The 23,881-nt window shown below is 58.4% G+C and overlaps 1 protein-coding gene across 8 annotated transcripts; it reads left to right on the plus strand.

Moving 5' to 3' along the window:
* Window positions 1-573: 573 nt before the first annotated feature.
* KCNH6 (potassium voltage-gated channel subfamily H member 6) lies at window positions 574-23,805 on the plus strand. Of its 8 annotated transcripts, none has more exons than XM_027518524.1 (14): window positions 578-867; window positions 1,686-1,916; window positions 7,229-7,390; window positions 7,587-7,792; window positions 10,974-11,399; window positions 12,890-13,289; window positions 14,705-14,904; window positions 15,102-15,354; window positions 18,216-18,409; window positions 20,127-20,236; window positions 20,514-20,619; window positions 20,704-20,894; window positions 22,450-22,636; window positions 22,957-23,805. In XM_027518524.1, exons 1-14 carry the CDS (start codon window positions 792-794, stop codon window positions 23,239-23,241), a joined length of 3,027 nt encoding a protein of 1,008 aa, XP_027374325.1. In that variant the 5' UTR covers window positions 578-791; the 3' UTR covers window positions 23,242-23,805. The 8 variants fall into 8 exon arrangements, with proteins under 8 accessions (XP_027374324.1, XP_027374321.1, XP_027374320.1 ...); XM_027518517.1 differs by lacking the exon at window positions 20,514-20,619 and adding an exon at window positions 18,607-18,645 and having other exon boundaries at window positions 582-867; window positions 20,127-20,211; window positions 20,726-20,894; XM_027518518.1 differs by lacking the exon at window positions 20,514-20,619 and having other exon boundaries at window positions 581-867; window positions 20,127-20,211; window positions 20,726-20,894.
* Window positions 23,806-23,881: the final 76 nt, after the last annotated feature.

Below are 23,881 nucleotides of genomic sequence, written 5' to 3' on the forward strand. Positions count from 1 at the left end.
TTTTAAATCTGTTCTTTTCCCAAGCAGTATCTGTATGCCAAGAGCTCTCAGGCCTCTAAAGAAAGCACCTCATTGCATATTCCTTGTTTATTACACTGCCAGTACCAGGTCCTGGATGGGCTTGCCACTAGTTCTGCATGGGCACTGGGATTCAGTTGGAGGGCACTTGGTAAGGATGGGCAAAAGGTCTGTCCATACCATTGCCCGAGTCCAGTCCAATGGTCAGATCAGGAAAGAAACCTTCAGCAGAAGACCGTTTGAGGCCTTTAACAACCCCTTCGGCTCCTCCTCTCCTCCCCTGCTTGAGAGAGACGGCCTGGCAATGTCCAGACTGGCCCCCTGGTACCTGAACCGGGTCTGAGAGGGCCGAGGGCACAGTCCATTGGGACAGAGTAGAAGCTCCTCAAAGAGGCCCTACCCGATTGACTCCTGGCGCCGGACTCCCTCCCAGCTCCGCCCCTGAAGAGTCAGGGCCCCGCCCCTGCCCCACTGAGTCCCGGAAAAGTTGCCCCCGCCCCGCGGACCCCGCCCCGCCGCCGCTGCCGCGCGGCTCCTTTCAGCACCGCGGCGCGGACAGCTCCCGGGCGGCCAAGGAGGGAAGGACGCAGGGCGAGCGGCCGGCCGGGGAGGGCAGCAGAGGTGTAGACGCAGGCGGGCGGGCGGGGCACGAAGCCCTGCGGCCCTCCCCGGGGGCGGCGCCCACCGGAGCCGGACGCAGCTGAGCCAGAGGACAGGCGGAGAAGCAGGGAGCCGGAGCGCTGCTGGCTCCGGGCAGAGGCCGCGGCCGAAAGATGCCGGTCCGCAGGGGCCACGTCGCACCCCAAAACACTTACCTGGACACCATCATCCGCAAGTTCGAGGGCCAGAGTGAGTGTGTGCGGTGGGTTGGGGCATGATCTGGAGCCCTGGTTCGGTGGCAGGAGTGGCCGGACCCTTTACTAACTTCGAATGGAGCAGGGTGGGGGGTGTCTGATATGCCAAACGCATATCCTTCCCTTCAATGTCCGAGAAACACCTTTTCCTCCAGCGAGCCCCTACTTTTACCTCCAACACCACCCTCCCTTCTGCTACATGGTGGGCAAAGTGCAGCTCCCCGCTTCACCTGAGTTGTTTTCTTGCCGGTTCTAAGCCCTGACCTCCCCTTGTATCCCTGCCATGCTTCCCTCCTGACTCCCCCACCCCACCCCCAACTTCCTCCAGAGGTTTCCTTTTCGCCCTCCTTTTCACCTCCTGACCGAGCCACTCTGGTCTTTCTAGGAGCTCACCCAGGCTGGGCCCCCATCTGGTCACACCCCTGCTCCCTCTCACCTATCCCTTTCCCTGCTCCAGGAAGCCTTGGGCCTCTCTCCCACTTCACTGACCCCATTACTGCCCTGGTCTTCCCACAATTCCCAGGCCTGACTCTCCTTCCCCTTCTCTGGTCATCGTCCTGCTTCCCCCTCCTGACCATCCCCTCATTACTCCCAGGAGCCCCATGGCCTTCCCCCATGACTCTGGCCTTCTTGGTCTTCCCACCCTCCCCAGACCTGACCTTCCCCTTCCTTCATTTTGATCACAGCTCTGCTCTGCATCCAGATCCAATCCCCCCCACGCACACACACACCAACCACTCCCACAAGTCCCTCTGATCTTTCCCTCCCTACTGCCTGGTCCTGGTTGCCATGGGCTCCCACCTCCCGCCCCAGGTCGTAAGTTCCTGATCGCCAACGCTCAGATGGAGAACTGTGCCATCATTTACTGCAACGATGGCTTCTGCGAACTCTTCGGCTACTCCCGAGTGGAAGTGATGCAGAGACCGTGCACCTGCGACTTCCTCACAGGCCCCAACACCCCTCGCAGTGCCATGTCCCGCCTGGCGCAGGCCCTGCTGGGGGCCGAGGAGTGCAAGGTGGACATCCTCTACTACCGCAAGGATGGTGAGGCACCCTCAGACCACAGATTCCGCAAGGCAGGCTCGGCCCCTCTCTCATCCAGGCAGAGTGGTCATGGGAAGGGCACCGACCCCGGGGACCAAAGGGCCTGGATGAATCTTGTCTCCTCAGCTGTATGGAGAAAGTGCTGGACCCTGGGTGCAATGCCTTCCAAGGTCCTTTTCAGGGGCCAGGGACGAGGCTGAGCCACCAACTGGTCCTGGCCACATGCAGGGCCTCCCACACCATCGTCCCTCCCCCATGTCCCCGGTCTCCTGGCTGTCCACTCTGTCACTGTCAGCCCCAGCTGTCAGGCAGCTGGGACGGAAATTAACCTTTCCTCATCTCCGTCTGCTCTGGGGATTAGGGGAGGAGTCACCCCCTCAAGGCCTCTGGGGCCAGGCAAGGCATGGGGGCGGCTGGCTTGAAAAGAGGGCTGGGTGAGGCTCAGGGACCCCAGCTCCTTGGGGAGACAGAGTCTGGAGTTTGTGCTGGCCCTGGAGGCTTGTCCAGTTTGGGATATTACTGCCAGCCCAAGCTACTGCAGACAGAACAGAAGCATAGGGCGGGGGCCGAGGATAAGAAATTCTGGAGCCCTTCAAGGCCCTCCCCTCAGTACTTCAGTGTCTCCACTGGGTCTGTGCAGAGAGGAAAGAGATGGGTGGGAATTAGGGTCCCCAAAGTCCCTTTGAAATCACCTGGATCAGTGGCCCTCTCAGCCTGCTTCTGCGTCAGAATTACCTGGAACTTGTTTTCCAAAACATACCTTCCCTAGAAAGGGGCTGACTCAGAGGTGTGAAATGAGGCCCAAACAGGTGTATTTGGGGAAATCCCCCTGGCAGTTTAGATGTTCTGTCAGGTTTAGGAACCACTGGCTTGGATTAATCCCTCGTTTCATGGGTGAAGAAACTGAGTCCCGAGAAAAAGAAAGAACTTGGCCAGGATTCTACTGCATGGGTCCCAGCTGGGACTGGACCCCAAGTCTCTGGATTCTTCCCTCAGATATATCTGGTCCGAATAACCCCAAGAGGGGTGAAAGGAACCCAACAGCCTCTGTGTTCCGAGGTGGAACTTTTGGGGAAGGAAGCCCAAGAGGGCCCTCCCTGGAGAAGAAAGCATGAGGGCCACTGGAGTGCAGGTGAAGGGCAGGCACCTTTGGACTGAGGCTGAAAGGTGCTCACGGCCTGGTTGCAGGGCCCTGGTGTGTGTGTGGAGCATGAACGTAAGTGTAAACCTGAGCATGTGTGTGTGTAAGGTGTTTGAGGTGCTTCTTGGGCAGGTCCTGGCTGTCCCTCTGGCTGTAGTGATTAGGGGACTAGGAAGAACCTGGCTTAGTTTGGGAGCACTCACAGGGTTAACAAAGTCAGAATATTTTTAAAAGCTGTGACCTCGCCTCCTCACATCATTGCAGAGAGGTGACAGTCAAAGGAGTGAGAAGGGTCCCAGGGGAACAGGATGGGACAGCAGGGAATGACGGAGGCCCACAGGTCCCTCTGTCCCTCTCCTTGACCTCAGAGCCCTACCTGGGCCTGAGAGGGGTAAGAGCCGATCATAGACGCCTAGTGATGTCAGCTCAGGGCTCTTAGGGTCTCCTCAGCACCCTAACTGTGCCTGGGCCAGGGGCCGAGGTCAAGGTCAAACCTTGACCCTCTGAGATCCTCAGGTCCTCAGAACCCTGTTGGCGTCTTCTAGCCATCAGAAGGAGCCCTAGAGACCTAGTCTTAGAGGTTTTCTGTGGGTGACAATGAAAAGTTACCCACATACCTGTGCGTTGTGCTTAGTCACTCAGTCATGTCCAACTCTTTGCAACCCCCTGGACTGTAGCCTGCCAGGCTCCTCTGTCTTCCACATTGCAGGCAGATTCTTTACCATCTGAGCTACCAGGGAAGCCCACCTTGACCCATTGTAGTCCAAGACCTTGAGCACCTTGGACCTACCTGAAATTGGTGTGAAACCTAGAAAGGGGAACCTTCTGGCCAGCATTCCCCTAAGAGAAGGATGTGATGCTCAGATAACTTATGTACACCCTGTGGTCCACTCTGACCATGTGATTGTTTTTTCTGTTTTGTTTTTATCATATTCACATGGCTCTTATAGCCTGCTGAAGGGCATTCCCTTCCTCAGGTCAATACCTCCTCTCCCCCATCTTCCATTGATTAGAGGAGGTGTCACCCCCCCCCCCCCCACCTCCTACAGAATTCTAGCTGATTTATAATCCTCTTTTCCTCTAAAGGGGTAAACCACTGATAGTTCTCCAAGTTCAAGTAGAGAGTCTGTGGCCATACACCTCCACATTGTGCATCTGTGTAAAACTGTGCTCAAAGAGGCCAGGCCATTTGACAAAAATTACCCCATGAGACAGGGCTCAGAGACCCCTGAGAAACTGGCTCTGCTGCCATCTACCTTCACGAGGAAAAGTTAAGACCCTAACAGCTAGGAAGCATGGGGATGGCCGCAAGACTCGAGCCAATGAGAGTCTGGAGGGAGCCCTGGAGAACAGTCCTACGGCTGCGCCCCCTGGGGACCTGCCAGAGGGGCCCAGCCCCGCCTGCCTGCCTTGGCTGGATGTCTTCTCTGATGACCCCAAGCCAGAGAGTCCCCCAATCTCCAAGCCAGACTCGAGGAAGCCTGGGGCTCCTCCAGTCCTCAGCTCCAGTTCAGGAAGAAGGGTGTGGGCAGAGGTCTCGGCTCCCAGTGTCTTGTGTACACTTACCCATGAATGCCAGAGACACCCAGCGGGGAGGCAGGGTGGAGCAGCCGCACTCTTAGTGGCGGCCTTTGTGGCACCAGCTCTTCCCTGAGGGCTCACCACATACCGGATGCAGGGTGTGAAGAGATGGGGACAATAGACAATACTAGAGCCTCCAAGGGGAGGGGCGGGGACTATGAGAAACTGAAGGAAGGGGCGCATCTAGAGGCAGAGAAAAACCGGGAGCAGTGTGCTGTCCGGGGTAGGAGGGGGAGAGACGAGCCCACTGTCCAAGCTCAGAGAGGTGGGCCCCGAGAGGAAGCCCTGCAAGAGAGGGCGAGCAGAACCTGTCGACCACCCTCCAGGATCAGGGTGAGGGCACAGGAACACTACCACTCCCGGGCACCCCTTAGGGTGACACACTCACCCACTTGTGGTCGCCCACACTCACTCCTGAGCAAGGACAGCTTGTGATGTGCTTAGTTGCTCAGTCATGTTCAACTCTTTGCGACCCCATGGACTGTAGCCCACCAGGCTCCTCTGTCCATGAGGATTCTCCAGGTAAGAATACTGGAGTAGGTTGCCATGCCCTCCTCCAGGGAATCTTCCCAGCCCAGGGATCGAACCTAGGTCTCCCGCATCACAGGCAGATTCTTTACCATCTGAGCCACCAGGGAAGCCCAAGACAGCTTAGGGATCAGGAAAAGAATGCTCTGTTCTTGTCTGAATTCTCCTGTCTCCATCAGCGCGCAGGCAGTGAGTGTGAAGGTCAGGCAGGGGGTGTTACGTGAAGCTGCCCTCCAGCCCTCACTGCTCGGATGGGCTAGTCTTTGGTTCACTCTCAGCCTCAGTTTTCCAAAGATAGCATCAGTAGGTACAGGCTGGGGCTTGGCAGCCCCTAGAAGCATAGAGCCTGGAAGCCCTGCCCAGCTGTGCCAGCTCCCCACCAGGCCAGATTTCCGCAGTGCCAGAGAGAGTGAGGAGAGAGAATGGCCTTGCGGGTGCTGTTTCAGGCCACTGGCCAAGGAGGCTTCCTGGGTGGGTCCCAGCACCCAGGCCTTGCCATGCCCTGGGCTGACAAGTGTGCCAGGCTCTGGTCTGGGAAGCAGGCCCACAGCCCTGCAAGCCCAGGAGTGGGTCTCAGAGGCGAGCGGGCTGCCTCTCCTTGGTGTGGATATCTCCCCTGGGGCCAGCGCAGCAGCTGGCAGATGGCTGCCTGGTGCTTGGGAGTCCGGGAATCTGATCCGGGAGATTCTTGCTCCAGGGAGGAAGGTGGGAGGGAGGAGGTGGACAGCTCGGCTGCACCCCAGCACTGAGGGGGTGAGAAGGTACCAAGGGAAGGGTGCACCAGAGGGTGATCTGGGGAAGAGGGATTCTAATGGACCCCAAATTAGTAATAGCCTTCCACCCACTCACATTTACACTCATTCTTTCATTCACTCAGCTAACAACACCTTGGACAGGTCCTGGCCTCCAGCAAACAAGACAGACAAATCTGCCTTCTGCTAGTCATGTTTACCCGAGTCCCCCGCCCTTAGCGTCCTTGGACGTGACACCCATCAACATTGAACTGAGGGACGTGGGATGACCGGGTCCCGTGGAGCAGGCCGCACAGGGCATCCACCCAGCCTGCTGCCTGGCCTCTAGGGAACATGGCAGTTTCAGCTTGTTTTGTTCCATTCACCTATGGGAGAGGGAGCAAGACCCTGGAGCAGAGAAAGAGGAACAAAAGGGCCAAGGGCTGGGTCTGGGCTGCCTGTGATGGCTGCATAAGCGGCAGGAGAGCCTGTCCCACCCCCACCCTGCCATCTATCTCCCGCTCCCTCTGCAGCCCCCAGGCCACTGGCCCACCTGCCCCACCCCTAGTCCCAGCACCTCTGCCTTGAGATGACAGGCCCCTTCCTGGTCTGGAGCTGCAGCCTGGCCCTCACTCCAGTGTCCTCGGCCCAGACGAGTCCCCATCCCTATCCAAACTGTTGTGTATGAGAGTGCAGGGCTCTCCGCTCCATGGCCCCAGCCCTCCTTGATGCATGGCTCAGCCAGTCCTGGCAGGTCAGTTTCTCAGAAGCCCAGGCTCTGCAGAACAGGGGTCCGAGTATGCCCTCCAGGTCTCCATGCGCCATCATGGAGCTTGAGGCCTACTGCCAGCGGGCTCGGTGCCCAGCACTTGGTGTGTTCTCAGTGAGTTCCCTCCAGCATCAGGGGAGCAGGACATCTTTGGGGAACAAGAGTACAGGAGCTGAACCCAGGGCCAGCCAGAGCTACATGGGGGTAGGAGACCCAGCCTCACTTCCCCACTTAATCCACCCCCATCTGCTCAGCTTTAATTACAGCAGAAGCAAACCTCAAGGTTAAGCCCCGAGCTGAGGGCCGAGTGTGGACTTGGGCCCGAGGCTGCATTATCTCCTAATGAGGAGCTTAGCGGCTTTCTCCACCTCTGCTCTGTGGGTGGGGCCCTGCTGGGCAGTGTCACCAACAGCTCTGGTCACTCTGCGGGCCTCCTCCCCCACCCACGGCTGCTCTCAACTTGACCTTAACCCAGCCCCCTGCCTAGCTTCCCCAGGCCAGCTTCCTGCAGGAGAGGACCCCTCCGGTGACATGCTACCCTCCCTTCCCACGGTGTTCACAGCCTCCTGCTTCCGCTGCCTGGTGGATGTGGTGCCCGTGAAGAACGAGGACGGGGCGGTCATCATGTTCATCCTCAACTTCGAGGACCTGGCGCAGCTCCTGGCCAAGCGGGGGAGCCGCAGCCTGTCCCAGCGCCTGCTGCGACAGAGCTTCCTGGGCTCGGGTGAGGACGGGGGGCAGGTGGAGGGGGTGGGGCAGGGGGGATGGGAGGGGGCGGGGCGGGGGCAAGTGGAGGGGGCGGGGCTAGGGCATGGGAGGGGGCGGGGCGAGGGGCATGGGAAGGGGAGAGGCGGGTGGCGTTTTGTGGGGGCAGCATCAGGTCCCCAGCCCTGACTGCTGTGACCCGGCCTTGGTTCCAGATGGCTCTCACGGCAGGTCGGGGGCACAGGGGCCTGGCGCAGGCAGGGTCAAGTACAGGACCATCAGCCAGATCCCGCAGTTCACACTCAACTTTGTGGAGTTCAACCTGGAGAAGCACCGCTCGGGCTCCACCACAGAGATTGAGATCATCGCACCCCACAAGGTGGTGGAGCGGACCCAGAACGTCACCGAGAAGGTCACCCAGGTGCGGCCTGCAGGCCAGGGTGGGTGGGGCTGTGCTGGGCCCTACAGTCCCTCCTCAGGCCCGGGCTCTGGACTCCTCCAGGGCTGGGTGAACAGAGGGAGCTGCCTGCCCAGCCTGGTGTCTGGTCTGAGCTCCAGGCCTCTTGTCCTGCTAGAGTCTGATTCTTCAGACCTAAAGGCCCACCCTGAGACTCCCACCCTGACTCCCAGCCCCCGGACCCAGGGGAGGGTAGGTCAGCAGTGCCACATCCTAGGCCTGGAGAAGCTGGGAGGGGGAACTGGCAGGACACCTTGGGACCCGCCCAAGGCTCTGCCAGTCCCAGAGAAGGAGAAGCAGAGAGAGGAGGTGTGAGGGCCATACTGAGAAGAGGGTGGGGAGCCCCAGCCCTGCTCCTGCCCCTGGCCTTCGAGGTGACAGCCAGCCCCTAGGACAGGATGCTTCCGCAGTCCAGGCAGTGGGGAGGAAACCTGGCATCTTCAACTCCCTTGGCACGGGTCCCTGGGGAACAGTCAGGAATGCCTCAGCCCCTCCTTGGCCAGCCCAGGGCAAACTGCCCTGGGTTCTCTGTTCCAGCTGACCACACTGTCCCTCCTCCTGGGGCCTGATGCCCCAGTCCCCAGCTGACCTCTCCAGAGGGAAGTGCAGAGAGCACTGCCTAAGGTTCAGGGGCCCTGCCACTGTCTGCTCTGTGACCTTGGGCAAGAGACCTGCGCCTTTTCTGGGCCCCAGGGTCCCATCTGGAGGAATGACTTGAACCACATGGTCTCTGAGGACTCATTTGACATTGAGGGTGCTGGCCCTAGGAGGCACTGAGAGGTGCCTAGGCCAGGGCTGAGCAAGGGGGTGCAGGGCAAGGTCAGGGGCCTCCTCCAGCTCCCCTGGGACTTTGCTTCCTGAGGGAATGGAGCAGCTCTTTGCCTCCCACCTCCTTTCACCTGAAGCATCCTCTGTGCTGGAGCACGTGGGCTGGAAACTCCTTGTGACCCAGCCACTCACCAAGTACAAGAGCCCTGGGGCAGAAAAGACCCCAGGCTGTAGGGCTGGACCCTTGGACATCAGGCGGGGCGCGGGGGGCCAGTGACCTGGGAAGCCCACCTAGCTGTGCATCTGGGGACCTTCAGGTTGGTGACGGGGTGATGGGGGCTGTCGGGCTGGAGAGTTGTGCATGGTCCCTGCCCCAGCCCCTCTTGGCTTTACTAACCCACCCCATATTGTCCCTAAGGAGGGGAGGAGCCTGCCAGAGCTCAGAGCATGGCCCAGAGCAGGGAAGTCACACCGGCCTCAACCAGAACTCAAAGGGCCTAGAGGGCTGTGAGCCCATACCTGGACTCCTTTGTCCTGACAGCCCTGCACCTCCAAGGTCACTGGGGAGGCCCCTCATGCTGGCCCCAGAGGCGGTGGGAGACTCAGGAGATCTGTGGTGGAGGAGGTGGCACCCTGACCAGAAGCCCCCAGGATGGGGACACGTCTTCTGACCCCACCGTCCGAATTCTGACCGCCTCCCTCCCTCTCCATGTGCTCTGCTGTTTCCTCCTGGTTGGTCTTGAGCAGCCAGGGGTGGACATGGCCATGATGACCCAAGCTCTCCGTGCGCATTCAGTCCCCTTTAGTTGAGCCCCCACGTGGACTAAGAGGGGCATGCGGGATGAGGGAGCTGCCGCTGTAAGTCAGTGGAGATAACTGTGCTGTCAGGACATTTACAGGGAGCCGGGAGAAAATCAAAAAACATGGGTCAGGTCTGTGCAGGGTCAGAGGAAACTTCCCAGGGAGGCCAAACAGGAGCTGAGGCCAAGGCTGAGCAGGAGGTCCCTGCAGGGTGAGGATACTGTGGCCCCTCCCAGGGGTTTGGATGGCAGATGGGGGACCGTGTGGTTGAAACCAGCCTTTGGGTGGATCTTCCTTACTGTGATCCCATCTGCTAATGGACCCGGCTTTCAGGGCCAGAACCTTATGTTGCAGATTTTCTTAAACCAGAACCATCTGCAGGGCCCTATCCTGTGTGTGTGTGTGCGGGGTGGGGTGATGATCCATGGGACACCTTTCAGGCCCCATCCTTGTCAGGGCAGTGTCTGACATCCAATGAGCAGAGAGGAGTGATTATCGAGTGTAATGGCCTGTGCCATCAAGATGTACTAGCTTGGGACTTCCTTGGCAGTCCAGTGGTTAAGACTCCGAGCTTCCAAGGTAGGGGACATGGGTTCCATCCCTGGCCAGGGAACTAAGATCCCACATGCCGCACGGCACTACCCATAAAAACAGATGCGCCAGCTCATTAGTACAGCCAACAGCCCCCTGGAGTTTGTGGTCCTTTGTCGTCCCCTTCTGCCGGTGAGGGAACTGAGGCTCACAGAAGTTACAAAACCTGCCCCAAGACAGACAGCAATGTCAGACCCCAGATCAACCTGGGAAATCTGGCTACAAAAGGCATGCCTTCTGCTCCCAACTGCCCAGGCTCATGCTGGGCAGAGCCTGGGCATGTTAGGCTGAGCCCTGGTGATCGTATGTTGGCCTAAGTCTCAGAGGTGGGGGTCGGAGGGGCAGAGCAGAGGGGGTTCAGAATGCAATGATCAACACCTCCTTGGACATGTGCAAAGTAGTCAAGGCCACCAGTACCCAGACCCATCAAGGGTCCAGGTTAACTATACACCCCCAAAATTTGATTCCTTCCGTGGAAGGCTCTGAGAGTTGGCCCCAGAGTGGGCCCTAGGGGTCCAGGCTCCAGAGGGCCCTCAGGGATGAAGAGGCTACTTTGGGGGTAACTTGTCCCCATGCGGAACCTGATCACTGGAAACTTCCCAAACCCACCAGACAGACTAGTCACCCCTCATCACCCCCTCAATCGGCCTGAACCTGGCCCCCCTTCACCCTCCCCCGTCCTGTCTTCACGCACTCCAGCCTGGCCTGTTTATGAGGGAGTTCAAACCTGGGGTCACCATGAGACAGAGCTGCCCCCCACCTCTGGACCCCACCTCCTCCCAGCAATCCTGTCCCCTTAGGAACTGTCCCTGTCCTATGGGCCACACCCCCATCCTTGCCTCATCCCATCTCCCCTGCACTGCCCTGCCACCCACCCTCTCCCACATCTCCCTTCCTCGGCCTCACCCTTGCATCTCCACCCCTCCCAGAGCCATCTCCCAGGCAGGGGCCACCCGGCTGACCTCTGCCCGGTCCCCACCCCCAGGTCCTGTCCCTGGGAGCGGACGTGCTGCCAGAGTACAAGCTGCAGGCCCCTCGCATCCACCGGGGGACCCTCCTGCACTACAGCCCATTCAAGGCCGTGTGGGACTGGCTCATCCTGCTGCTGGTCATCTACACGGCCGTCTTCACGCCCTACTCAGCCGCCTTCCTGCTCAGCGACCAGGATGAGTCTCAGCGCGGGGACTGCGGCTACACCTGCAGCCCGCTCACCGTGGTGGACCTCATCGTGGACATCATGTTCGTGGTGGACATCGTCATCAACTTCCGCACCACCTACGTCAACACCAATGACGAGGTGGTCAGCCACCCCCGGCGCATCGCCGTCCACTACTTCAAGGGCTGGTTCCTCATCGACATGGTGGCCGCCATCCCCTTCGACCTGCTCATCTTCCGCACCGGCTCTGATGAGGTGAGCAAACCCTGTTCAGGCCGGCCCCCCACGGTCGTCCCCTGCGCCCTGGGTACAGGTACTACCTGGCATGGGGCACCTTTGCCAAAGCAAGTGGTGGTAGGAAGGAGGGACCTCAGACATCTGTCACCTCCCAGCCCTGGAGAAGGAGTGGCTGGGGCTTCCCCTAGGCCTGGGTGCCCTCTCTGTGCTCCCGAACCCCGCCCCTTCTGGGACGGGCACTCCTATGCAGCTCACCCATCCTGCTGACTTCTACACCACAGTTACCCTGGAAATCCACAGGCTGCCTCTCAGGGCAGCCTGACTGCCTCCTCAGCCCCAGCCCCTCCACTCTGCCCACTCCGCCTCTCACAGCTGACATGAGGGCATTTTCATGCTGTTCTCGTAGCTTCTAGTCCCACTGTGTCCTTTTGTTCCATCTCCTTGGGATCGGCTTTATTGTTATTGTTGCTTTAATATTTATTGTTTATTCATTCACTCATTCATTTATTTATTTGGCTGTTGGGTCTTAATTGCTGCCTGTGGGATCAGCATTGCATCACGCGAGATCTTTCGCTGTGGGGCGTGGACTCTCACCAACTCTCTCGTTGTGGCTCTTGGGCATAGGAGTTGTGTCTTGAAGGCTTAGTTTTTCCGCAACATGTGGGACTTTAGTTTTCTGACCAGGGATGGAACCCATGTCCCCTGAATTGCATGGTGGATTCTTAACCACAGGACCGCCAGGGAAGGCCCTTGGAATCAGATTTCCACTCAAATAGCTCACCTCCTGTGTTCCAGTCACACCCCAATCACCTCTGCCCCAGCCCCACACCTGCCAGCCTCACCCCCTGCACACAGGAGCCAGAGCAAGTTTCAGATCACTTATCTGACCCTGACCCTCATTCAATCCAGTCTTCAGAACTTTCAATGGCTCCCCAGTGGCTTGGAATAAAAGCCAAGCTCTTTGAGGAGACTGTAGCCACAGCAGCAGCCCCTGCCCACCTTCCAGGCTCATTCCTCACCACTTCACCATCTTCTGCTCTGTGCTCCCGTCTGCAGAACCTCCTTTGGTTCCCCAGGTGGACCGTGCCATTTCACACATCCATGCCTTTGTTCATATTGCTTGCTCCCTGTGCCTGGAATGCCCTTTCCCTCTCCCTCCTGTCTGGAGACCCAGCTTCATCTTTCAAGACTCAGCTCCTGTGTCACCTCCTCTAGGAAGCCTTCCCTGCCTTGTCGCTGCAGACTTTTCCTCCCCTTCCTCTGTGCTCCCCTTAGACTTCTGTCCTGGCAACCATAAAGCTATTTTGAGATTTAGGCTGAGAGCTCCTTAAGGTCCTACACGGTGTCCCGCTGCCGAGAGCCTGGCCCAAAGCAGGCTTTCCATAAGTGTTTGTTAAATGACTACGTGACCATACCTGCAGAAGAGTAATTGTGGTCCTAAGGGACCTCAAGGTCACAGTCTCTCAAGGGCTGACCCTAGCCCTGGGGCCCCCTCCCTGCCTCTCCAGACCACAACCCTGATTGGACTGCTGAAGACAGCGCGGCTGCTGCGGCTGGTGCGTGTGGCTCGGAAGCTAGACCGCTACTCTGAGTATGGGGCGGCCGTGCTCTTCCTGCTCATGTGCACCTTTGCGCTCATCGCGCACTGGCTGGCCTGCATCTGGTATGCCATCGGCAACGTGGAGCGGCCCTACCTGGAGCCCAAGATCGGCTGGTTGGACAGCCTGGGCGCGCAGCTTGGCAAGCGCTACAACGGCAGCGACCCAGCCTCCGGCCCCTCAGTGCAGGACAAGTACGTCACCGCCCTGTACTTCACCTTCAGCAGCCTCACCAGCGTGGGCTTTGGCAACGTGTCCCCCAACACCAACTCCGAAAAGGTCTTCTCCATCTGCGTGATGCTCATTGGCTGTAAGTGTCCAGGGCCTCACCCACGAATCCCAGGTTTAGTTTTGCAATGAGATATAACACAGTAACAATTTCTGTGATTGGCAGGTCCTAAGTTTGCAGCACAGTGAATATTTGCATGTGTGTACACTAACTGTGGGCTTCCGTGGTGGCTCAGACAGAATCTGCCCACAATGCAGGAGACCCAGGTTCGATCCCTGGGTTGGGCAGAAGAAAATGGAGAAGGAAATGGCAACCCACTCCAGTATTCTTGCCTGGAGAATCCTATGGACAGAGGAGCCTGGCGAGCTACAGTCTATGGGATCACAGAGAGTTGGATATGACTGAGTGACTAACACTTTCACACTAACTATATACAGAATCTATAGCCCTCGATATATACCAGGGATCAGGGCCAGCTGCCTCATTTTCAGGGCCTCGTGCAAAATGAAAATGTGGAGCCCTTTATTTAAAATATTATTAACTATTTCAAGACAGTGAGAGCAGAGCACTAAACCAAAACCCAGGGCCCTTAGCACAGGTCCACATCGATGAATTGTGCTTGCCAGGCACTTTTCTTTTCAATATATGTTCATTTGGCTGTGCTGGGTCTTAGTTGCAGCATGCAGGGTCTTTAGTTGAGGCATGTGAACTCTTAGTTGCAGTATGTAGGATCTAGTTCCCTGACCAGGGATCGAACCGGGGACCCCTGCTTTAGGAGCATGGAGTCTTAGCCACTGGGCCACCAGGGAAGTCCCTGCTAGGCACTTTTCTAAGTCCTTATCAGAGGTCCATGTTTTGTTCCCATCACTACTCCATGACAGCCATAGTATGAGCTGTTTACAGACCAAGGAACTGAACATCCTAACTTGCCAGGGGTTACAGAGAGACCCAGTTCCAGCCCAGGGGGCCGACTCCCAGGGAACCAGCTCCCAGGGCTGTGTGCTCTCAGGCCCCACACTGTGCTTCCTGCCTTTCAAGACATGTGGCCTAGGAACAGGAGAGGCAGTGTGGAATGTTACACGCAGATTAAGTTGTCATGTTGAGAGTATTTAGAGATGTGAAAGCCCAGAAAAACAAAAACAAGGGGGGGAAAAAGGGTGAAAACAAGAGACCAAAAGTTTTCTTTTTATAATATTTTTACAACTTGAAAGAGAAAACAAATCTGAACTAAAAAAACCCATTGCCCTAGTTCTTTCTTCTCAGGAGTTTGGCCTATGGGGCCCCGGAAGCTGCCAAGACGCACAGGGTGGAAGGAGGAGGGCAGGAAACCCAGGGGTCTTTGTCCCCCCCAGACACCCTGGCACCGTCCTGGACACTTCTGACCTCGCCCTGGACAGAGGGTCCCTGGCTGGGGGATCCCAGGGTGGGGGAGGCTGGAGCAGGCCTGGTGGAGATGCTCTGGAGCTCAGCCGCCGCATCCCGCCGCCCTACCCCAGCCCTCATGTACGCCAGCATCTTCGGCAACGTGTCGGCCATCATCCAGCGCCTGTACTCGGGCACGGCTCGCTACCACACGCAGATGCTGCGGGTCAAGGAGTTCATCCGCTTCCACCAGATTCCCAACCCGCTGCGGCAGCGCCTGGAGGAGTACTTCCAGCACGCCTGGTCCTACACCAATGGCATCGACATGAACGCGGTGAGCCCCTGCCCCTCGGGCCCGGGTGGGGCGGGCCGCCTGGCTCAAGTCCCAGCTCCGGCGAATGCCCCCGGGGCAGGGCGGTGGGGGGAGACCAAGGTCCCGTAGGCACTGGGCGTCCCGGAAGCCTCCTTACCTCCCGCTCCCCCAGCCCCCGCCCCGGCCGCGCCCCGCTGGACGCCCCCGCCGCCCCGCAGGTGCTGAAGGGCTTCCCCGAGTGCCTGCAGGCCGACATCTGCCTGCACCTGCACCGCGCGCTGCTGCAGCACTGCCCCGCCTTCCACGGCGCCAGCAAGGGCTGCCTGCGCGCGCTCGCCGTCAAGTTCAAGACGACGCATGCGCCGCCCGGGGACACGCTGGTGCACCTCGGCGACGTGCTCTCCACGCTCTATTTCATCTCCCGCGGCTCCATCGAGATCCTGCGCGACGACGTGGTGGTGGCCATCCTCGGTGGGTCGGACGGGGAGGACCGGACTGGGGGTGGGTAGGGGGGGAGAGGTGTCCTGCCTGGACCAGGCGGTTCCCAGGAACACAGATGGCACCTGCCACGTGATGAGCATGTGCCCCAGGGGAGCTTGACACCCAGCTCACGGAATCCTTCCACCAACCCCAGCCACAGGCCCCATTTTCCTGATAGGGAAGTTGAGGCTCAGAGAGGTCTGGTAGGTGGACAGACAGGGATTCCAGGGCTGGGGAAGTCCAGGCAGGCTGCGACTTTTTCCTGCTCTTGGGAAGCTCGGGGTAAGAAGGCAAGGGTTTGTATGGGGTGGAGGGGGGGCGGGGGTCACTGCAGCTGCAGGGACAGCTGGACTTTGGAGGAAGGATAAGGGACTCTGGACAGGGGAGAGATTGGGGGCACACAACAGCCTCTGCCGCTCACCTGGGGCAGGTCTCACTCACCTTGGGCAGGTCACTTGCCTTGTCTGAGGTGGTTCTCATCTTCCACACCTCCCCCCTGCCTTCAGCCCACCCCAAGTCCCTGACCAGGCCATCAGCCTCCCCGTCCCCTGGTTCCCCTGGCCGGGCTTCCCTCTACCCCTCCACCCAGTCCTCTCCCTCTGGCCTGCCCTCGCTACATCCTCACCTGGGCCAGCTCCTTGCTTTCATGATCTCAGCCTCACCTGTGGCACATGGACCCCCAGAGCTCTGTCCCGGCCCCAGTCTCTCCATAGACTGGAAAATTCCTTTCATCTCCAGACATGGCCATCCTTATATTCCATAGGCAGACCAAGCGGCTTATCTTAATCTGAAATCATCATCTTCCCTCAAAGGCAGCTCCATGGACATCCCTGTCACTGTGAACCTCTCACTGCCTGGGCCAGAGACCTGGGAGTCAGCCAGGGAAGTACCCTCCTCCTTTCCTGGCCCACCCCCACCATCCAGGCAGCCACAGAACCCCATCTGTTCCCTGCATTGAGATCTCTCTGTCCCATACCTGTCTCCATGTCCCTGCCTGGGCCCAGTCCTCACTCTGTCCTTCCTGGGCAGGTGTCAGGAGCTCCTTTCCCACAACCCTGAACCTGGTGTACCCCAGACTCCATCTTCCACCTGCCAGTGACCTGAAATTCACATCTGTGCATGGTCTTCTGCTCAAAATCCTTTCATGGTTCCCTATGACCCATGGGGCAAATGTCAACCCCTGTGCACGGCCCTCCACATTCTGGCCACCCCTGGGTCCTGCCACCTTCCCTCTGGTGGCTGCTGCTTTAGCCATCAGACTACTCAGTTCTCTGCACCATCTGTCCTACCCTTGTTCCTCTGCACATGCTGCCACTCCACTCGGAGTACCTGCCTCACATCTGTGCCTGGCAGACCCCAGGCATCCTTCAGTGCTGAGCTCAAGCTCAGCTCCTCTATGAGCCCGTCCCTCATTCCCAGCCAAGTTTAGAAGTGCCATCCAGGTGGGAGAGAGATAATTATTATTAATAATTAAGAAGCCAGTCCAATTTAAGTTTCAGTTAGAGACATGAACTCTCATTTTGTCCTGAGTAGAAATGGACATTAGGTCATAATCCTTCCTCTACTGGAAAACTATCACTTTATAATGTTGCCCAGATTTCTAGCTTCTGGGTTTTATATGTGACCCTGGAGAGTCCTTCCCTTCTCTCAGCCTCCTCAGTCCCCTCCTCTGTAAGAGACCTTTTATCCTGTTCTCCTGCGGGCACATGTCCTGGCCTCCATCCATCATTGAGCAGACACTTAGTAATGTTTGTGCAGAATGGCCAGGCTAGGGGGCTGGACTTCCCTGTGGGAAGTGGCCGTCATAATCATGGTCTGTGGCACTCTGGCCCTGGTTCTCTGCCCTGAACCCTGACTGCTGCACAGACCACAGCCTGCTTCCTCCACCGGATTGCCTTTCTGCTGGAGGACCAGCCTTCCTAGATTCTCACAGCCCAGGCTCCACTCCAGTAGTTCTGTAAGACCCTTCCCCGCCTCCCACCACTCCGGGTGGGATGAACCCCTCCCTCTTCTGTAGGCCTGTTGCTCTTGGCTCCTACTTGTTCTGAGGCTCTAGAGATCATTCTGTAATCTGTCTGTTGGGGATTTGGGGGGCTCCTGTGGGTAGGACAGAACCCTAGTCATGTTTTTATCCTGTGGCTAGCACAGTGCCTGGCAGCAGAACGGCCCAGCACCCTCACCACCTGTCCCCGCATCCAGCCCAGGTCCACCCCGTGACATCGTCCGTCCTAATGCCTTGCATCTGCCTGTCTGGTGCCTCTCGCTCTTCGAGGCACTTCCTCCAGCATCTCCTCTGCTCCTCTGGACCGCCCAGGGGGGCGGCCAGGGCAGATATGGTTAAAGCCATTTTAGAGATGGGGACACCGGGGTGCAGAGAGGGCCATGCCAGTCAAGTGGCCCACAGTGGGAGTGGGCACCGAAGAGAGAGAAGCCTGAGGTGCTGTCCCAGGGAGCTGGGTGGTCCTGACCCCTGGTCTCCGCCACTCTGCAGCTCCATGGCCAGCCTGAGAGGAAGAGGTTGGGCAAGGAGCCTTTGGTGTCTCTTCTGCCTGCTGTTCCCTGGGTAGGGGTGGGTAGGGGCAGTTCCCAAGCAAGTGGGAAACAGGAAGGAGATTCTGGTAGAAGGTGGTCCCGAGGATCCTGGAGATAGCAAGGGGACCCACAGGCTGGGGTGGCAGGGGTCTCTGCATACTCCCTTCCCTCAGCCAGCACATCCAGCCTTGTTCCAGGCACCCCCCGCTGCAGGATCCCTGAAGCTGGGCGAGGTCAAGGTTAAGAGGTCCTCAGGGAGGCTCCTCAGAAGAGAGCAGGGAGCCAGGCCCTGGAGATTCCCCCACCCCTCTGGCTGGCAGGAAAGAATGACATCTTTGGAGAGCCCGTCAGCCTCCATGCCCGGCCGGGCAAGTCCAGCGCAGATGTACGGGCCCTGACCTACTGTGACCTGCACAAGATCCAGCGGGCAGACCTGCTGGAGGTGCTGGACATGTACCCTGCCTTCGCAGACAGCTTCTGGAGTAAGCTGGAAGTCACCTTCAACCTGCGGGACGTGAGTCTGGGATGGGTGGCCCGGGTTGGGGGTGGCCCTCGGCCAGCCTGTAATGGGCCATGGCCAGTCAGCCTGCTGAGCGCTTGGGCTGCTTGGCTGGAGAGGACCCGTCTGACCGCTTCCCTTCTTTTCAACCCCCGCTCTTCATCCTTTGTCATAATCACTTCTGTGCCTCCCATGGCCAACATAATGCTAAGTATGAAGATAGCTACCAATTACGGAGCACCAACTATGTGGTAAGCGCTGGGCTCCTTCTACACAATCTCATTTAGTCTTCCTGCAGGTGGTGTTAGTATCCCCATTTTCCAGATGGGGAAACTGAGGGTCCTAGCAGACAAATGACTAAAGCCACAGTCACACAGTAAATCATATAGTCAGTGGCGCAGCCAAAATGGGACTCAAGTTTGTGCATCTCCATAGCCCAGGCTTTTCCCACCACATCCTTCCAAGCTGCAAGGTGGGGGGGGGGGGGGGGGTGGAGGGTGAGGGGTGGGGGCAGGCAGCAGCGTCTCCCATCCATGAGCTCACGGTCCAGGTCCCAGAGGTGTAAGCAGTGATAGAGCAATCTCTCCTCTCAAATTTATTACTCAGTGGAGGAGATTATAATAACTCAAGAAGAAGAAAGAAAAAAAAAGAAAGAGCTAAATAGTTCTCTCTTTTTTTTTTTTTTTTGGCCTTACCAAGCAGCTTGTGGGATTTCGGTTCCCCGATCAGGGATTGAACCTGGGCCGCAGCAGCCCAGAATCCTAACCACTAGGCCACCAGGGAACTCCCAAGAGCTCCATAGTGAAGAACCAAGGCAGTCTCAAGGGTGTGCAGTGAGACCAAATATCTGTGGAGCTCAGGGTGGCCAAGGCGTGGGATAGCCAGTACAGAACAGAAGTGCCCAGAAGGGTCTGTGTGCAGGGGAGGGCTGGGAACCAGCTAGTGGGAAGGAGGGGGCAGGCGCGGCTGGCAGGGGCCACAGTGGCTGAGGCCCGGGCACTGAGCCCCCACCCCTGGCCTCAGGCGGAGGGTTCTGCTGGCCCAGCCCCGCACCCAGCATCTGGAGGTGGAGCTGAGGCAGGTTTACCTGCTCTGGATGGCCCTCCCCACCCTGCCCTCTGCTGTCCTCCCCTCCCCAGGCTCTCCCCTTCTCGCCTGGCCTGTCTAGGAGGCCTCTTGTGAGGACTCTGCCTTGGTGGGCGGCGGGGGGCAGGGGGTGCCCAGCTGCTAGGAAGCATCAGGTGGCCCAAGTGCTCAGTGGCTGGACACTCGAGCAAGAGGGCTGTGGTATCCATGGCCTGGGACATCTGCAGCCCCTGGGTGCCCCCAAGTCCTATTACCAGGGGGGTGGGCTGCCAAGGGCATGGATGGGGCACCCCTGAAGGGATTGGGACTTCCAGACTTCCACCCCTCAGGGAGAATTGTCGCGTTGGCCCAGGCTGAGGGCGGGGGTCCCAGAGCCCTGAGGAAAAGGAAAGAGAAAGCTCCCCTGCCTCCCCCACCCCCACGCTGCTGCTCAAGGCAGCCTCTCGCGGGACTCCCTGGGGTCTGCCCGGCTCCAAGCCCCTGGGCATCCCTGCCAGTCCACGCAGGAGAGGAGCTGCTGGGAGCACGCTGGGGGTGCCCAGCCGCCTGCAACCACCCTCCCCTCATTGCCACGGGGGTGGGGGAGGGGAGAGAGGCCCAGTCCCGGCTGTGGTCCCCGTTACTTGATGCTCTTGTTCCCCACAAGGCAGGCGGTGGTCTCCAGTCATCACCCCAACAGGCTCCAGGCAGTCAAGACCACCAGGGCTTCTTCCTCAGTGACAACCAGTCAGGTCAGCAAAATCGGCCCCCGCCAGAGTCTGCCCCTCCTGCACCTGAAGGCCCTGCCCAGCCTCCTGGCCCTTGGCAGGTCCTCCCCTGCTTCTCCTAGGAGAGGCCTCCTCAGGCTCAGCATCAGTGGCCCCTGTACCCCTCCTCCCCCTGTGTTCTCAGAGCCTGAGTGAGGGCTGCCCGCAGGGGTGGATACCGGCCCACCCCCGGGGCTGCACATCAAGGTTCTACAGGCCCTGCTGGGCGGCAACTCCCTGGACAGTGAGGCCTGGGCTGAACATCCCCATCTGGCCAGCTCCCGCAGGCTGGGGCCCCACCCCTGCTCCCAGGGCTACAGCCTTCTGGGTCCCAGAAGCCAGGCCTCTATGGGGGCAGGACACCCAGGGAAGGAGATGCACTCCTCCCACCCCGTGTTCCCACAGCAGGTAGGGAACGGGGCCCCGGCTCTGCTCGAGAAGGCCCAGTCTCCAGAACCAGCTGGACCTTGGCTCAAGCTTCCCTCTCCCCATCCTGCAGGTGCAGCCCCTTCCCTGAGCATCTCAGACGCATCTGGCCTCTGGCCTGAGTTGCTGCAGCAGGTGCCCCCCAGGCCAAATCAGAGCCCCCAAAACCCTCAGGGAGACTCAGACTGCTGGCCTCGGGAGCTAGGCTCCAGGCTAGAGCAGCTCCAGGCCCAGATGAACAGGTGGGTGACTGACCTGTGGGCAGGGATGGGACAGCCACAGAGGGCAGGCCCATGGCAGGCTAGGCACGGGCGCCCCCTCCTGGTGCCTCGGGGACAACGCTGCGTGTCCCGTGGCTTTGAGAATGAAAGTGAAAACCTGAAAGTGAGTCACTCAGTTGTGTCCGACTCCTTGCGACCCAGGCAAGAACACTGGAGTGGGAGTCCTTTCCCTTTTCCAGGGGATCCTCCCAACCCAGGGATTGAACCCAGGTCTCCCGCATTGCAGGTGGATTCTTTACCAGCTGAGCCGCAAGGGAAGCCCAATGATTTGAGAATGGCCAGCCCCCTTTAGCTGCAGACCTCCCCAGCCTTCTCACTGAGGACAGTTCCTTGGATGGCTTGTCCCAGCAAATCGGGAACATGCCAAGTGGGGAGAGGGGTGTAACTTCATGCCAAAACAAATTCTGTGAGTCCAGGACTTCCCTGGTGGTCCAGGGGCTAAGACTCCATGCTCCAATGCAGGGGGCCTGGGTTCAATCCCTGGTCAGGAAACTAGATCCCACATGCTGCGGCTAAGAGTTCTTAGGTCGCATCTAAAGATCCTGCGTGCCACAACTAAGACTCGGTGCAGCCAAATAAATACATATTTAAATATAAAAAAAAATACCGTGAGCCCTTGGAAAGGGGGCGTGGCCTGTGGATGTCAGGGCTGTGTGGCAGAGTGAGGGCTTAGGGGCAACACAGTCCTGGGTTCAAATTCTGGCTTGGTAACTTACCAGCAATACTGTGTATAAGTAACAACCACTCTGAGCCTTGGTTTACCCTTTTGTGAAATGGGGGTAACCAGAATACCTGTGTCGAAGCTTCATGACGAGGGCAGAATGTCTCTTTCTCAAGCACCCTCTGGGAAACAGTGATAAGGAGAGCTAAGCATTAGGCTGGTTTCTTGTAGCTGGGGGGTGGGGGGCGGGGGTGACTTCTCTGGTCACCAAGGCAGTACAGGTGTGTTTGGGTTACCTCCGCCTATTCTATAAGTTGTACTGAAACATCTACTTGAGTTCTTTCCTTAGTACCATTCCTTCAAATTAAGTAATTTGGTACCCACCGTCCCTCCTAAAAAAACTTCACTGTGAGGACTAAATGATGTGTGCAGCTGCCTGATCACTGTGATTATCAGAGTCAGGGGTGTACTAAGGGGAATTTGGGCGGAGGCTGTAGATTGTAGGAGATTCCCTGGTGGCTCAGACATTAAAGAGTTTGGTCTGCCTGCAATGCAGGAAATCCGGGTTCAATCCCTGGGTCGTGAAGATTTCCCTGGAGAAGGAAGTGGCAACCCACTCCAGTATTCTTTGCCTGGAAATCCCATGGATGGAGGAGCCTGGCAGGCTACAGTCCATGGGGTTGCAAAGAGTTGGATGTGACGGAAGCGACCTCACACTCATGTAGATTATAGCGGGGAAATAGCTTCATCCAGCAGGGACAGCCTGCAGCCTACAAAACTAAGGGCTGCCCTCAGGACCTAAACTGCTCTTGCCAACCCTGACCCTGACCCTGATTGTGGGGTTCTGCCTGGCAGGCTGGAGTCCCGCATGTCTTCAGACCTCAGCCACATCCTGAAGCTCCTTCAGCAGCCCCTTCCCCAGGACCACACTGGCTACATCTTGGGAGCCTCCACCTCTAATGACCTGGCCTTGTTCCCTGCAACCTCAGCAACTCAGAGTCCAGGAACTCGGCTGCCCCGGGGTGACCCACCCCCGGCACAGGTGAGCAGTGGAGGGGACCCCCAGGGGCTTGCCTGGTGGCGGCTGCATGTCTTCCCCCACCCTTACCTTGGTCTCAGTGGTCATCTGGCCCAGGGCCTTTGTGGCCTGAGAGCAGCTGTGACTTCTGCTGTCCTCCCTTATGGTCTGAGTCACAACAGGCAGCCTGGACAGGTGGTAGCAGAGCCCAGACTGTGACCACGGACTCCACATCGGGAGCAGAGGCAGCAGGATACATCTCCTGCTGCTTCCCAACCCTGAAGTCAGGGTGCCCTGGGGAGGCTCCCCACCCTGCTTGCCCCCCTCTTTCTTGCCCCCTGCAGATGCCCAGCTATGGTGACATGGATGAATGGAGGCCAGAGCTCAGGAACTCTTCCTCTAGGATGCCCCCCTCTGCCGTGGAAATGGACAGAACTCTGACACTGTCCTCGGAACAGAAGCAGCCTGAGGGGCTCCTGTCACCCCTGGCCTCCCCTCTGTGTCCCTTGGAGGTACAGGGACTTGTCTGTGGTCCCCGCTACCCCTCCCTCCCTGAACACCTCAGCTCTGTGCCCAAGCAGTTGGAGTTCCAGAGACATGGCTCAGATCCTGGGTTCTCAAGGAGCTAGAGCCACTGTGCCCCAAGATTTTTTTTAAAAAGCACTATGAAGGAACTGAATGTGGGTAAGGTGATAGTTAAGGATGTGGGGGAGGCAGACAGCCTCTAAACTAGCCCTTCACCTAGAGTAGCTACAAACTGCCAATCCAGGTGACCCCAGACGGTGCGGGTGAAGAGGCTCATGACTTTCCCCAGCCTCCTCCAGGGCTTTCTTTAGACAGCAGGGCTGGAGGAAGGTGGATGAGCCTCAGGCGTGGAGGTAGCTGCCAGGACAGAGGGCTCAGGGAAGAAAGGAGACATTTCTGATCTTTTCTGTATGAGAGCCTGACTCTGTGCAGAGTCGTCACCTCCCAGCTCAGAACTCTCCCCCACCATGCAGCCAAGTCCCCAGGGTTGGTCAAGACCTCCTGCCGAGAGCCTGTGAACCAGCTAGAGACGGGAGTGCCCTCTGCAGTGGACACTTCAGGGCCCAGAACTCCAGCCCTCAGCCACCCTGCCCTTATGGTTCTGTGATGACCTTTGGGACCTAATGGGCAGTGGAGGGTCTCAGAGCTAATAAAGTCTGCACACTTCATGTTGGGCTGGGTGTGTAATTTGTCTGAGGGTAATCAGGTCCTCGCTGGGGCTGTAATCCTGACAGTTGTGATCTG

Source organism: Bos indicus x Bos taurus, chromosome 19, assembly GCF_003369695.1.
Source record: "Bos indicus x Bos taurus breed Angus x Brahman F1 hybrid chromosome 19, Bos_hybrid_MaternalHap_v2.0, whole genome shotgun sequence".
NCBI classification, from domain to species: Eukaryota; Metazoa; Chordata; class Mammalia; order Artiodactyla; family Bovidae; genus Bos; species Bos indicus x Bos taurus.

Bases quoted from the DNA above. Each gene is read 5' to 3' on its own strand.
- KCNH6 (XM_027518524.1), top strand. From the start codon at position 792: ATGCCGGTCCGCAGGGGCCACGTCGCACCCCAAAACACTTACCTGGAC. The intron at 13,290-14,704 runs GTAAGTGTCCAG...GCCCTACCCCAG, and splicing joins CTGCGTGATGCTCATTGGCT to CCCTCATGTACGCCAGCATC. The intron at 18,410-20,126 runs GTGAGTCTGGGA...GTTCCCCACAAG, and splicing joins TCACCTTCAACCTGCGGGAC to GCAGGCGGTGGTCTCCAGTC.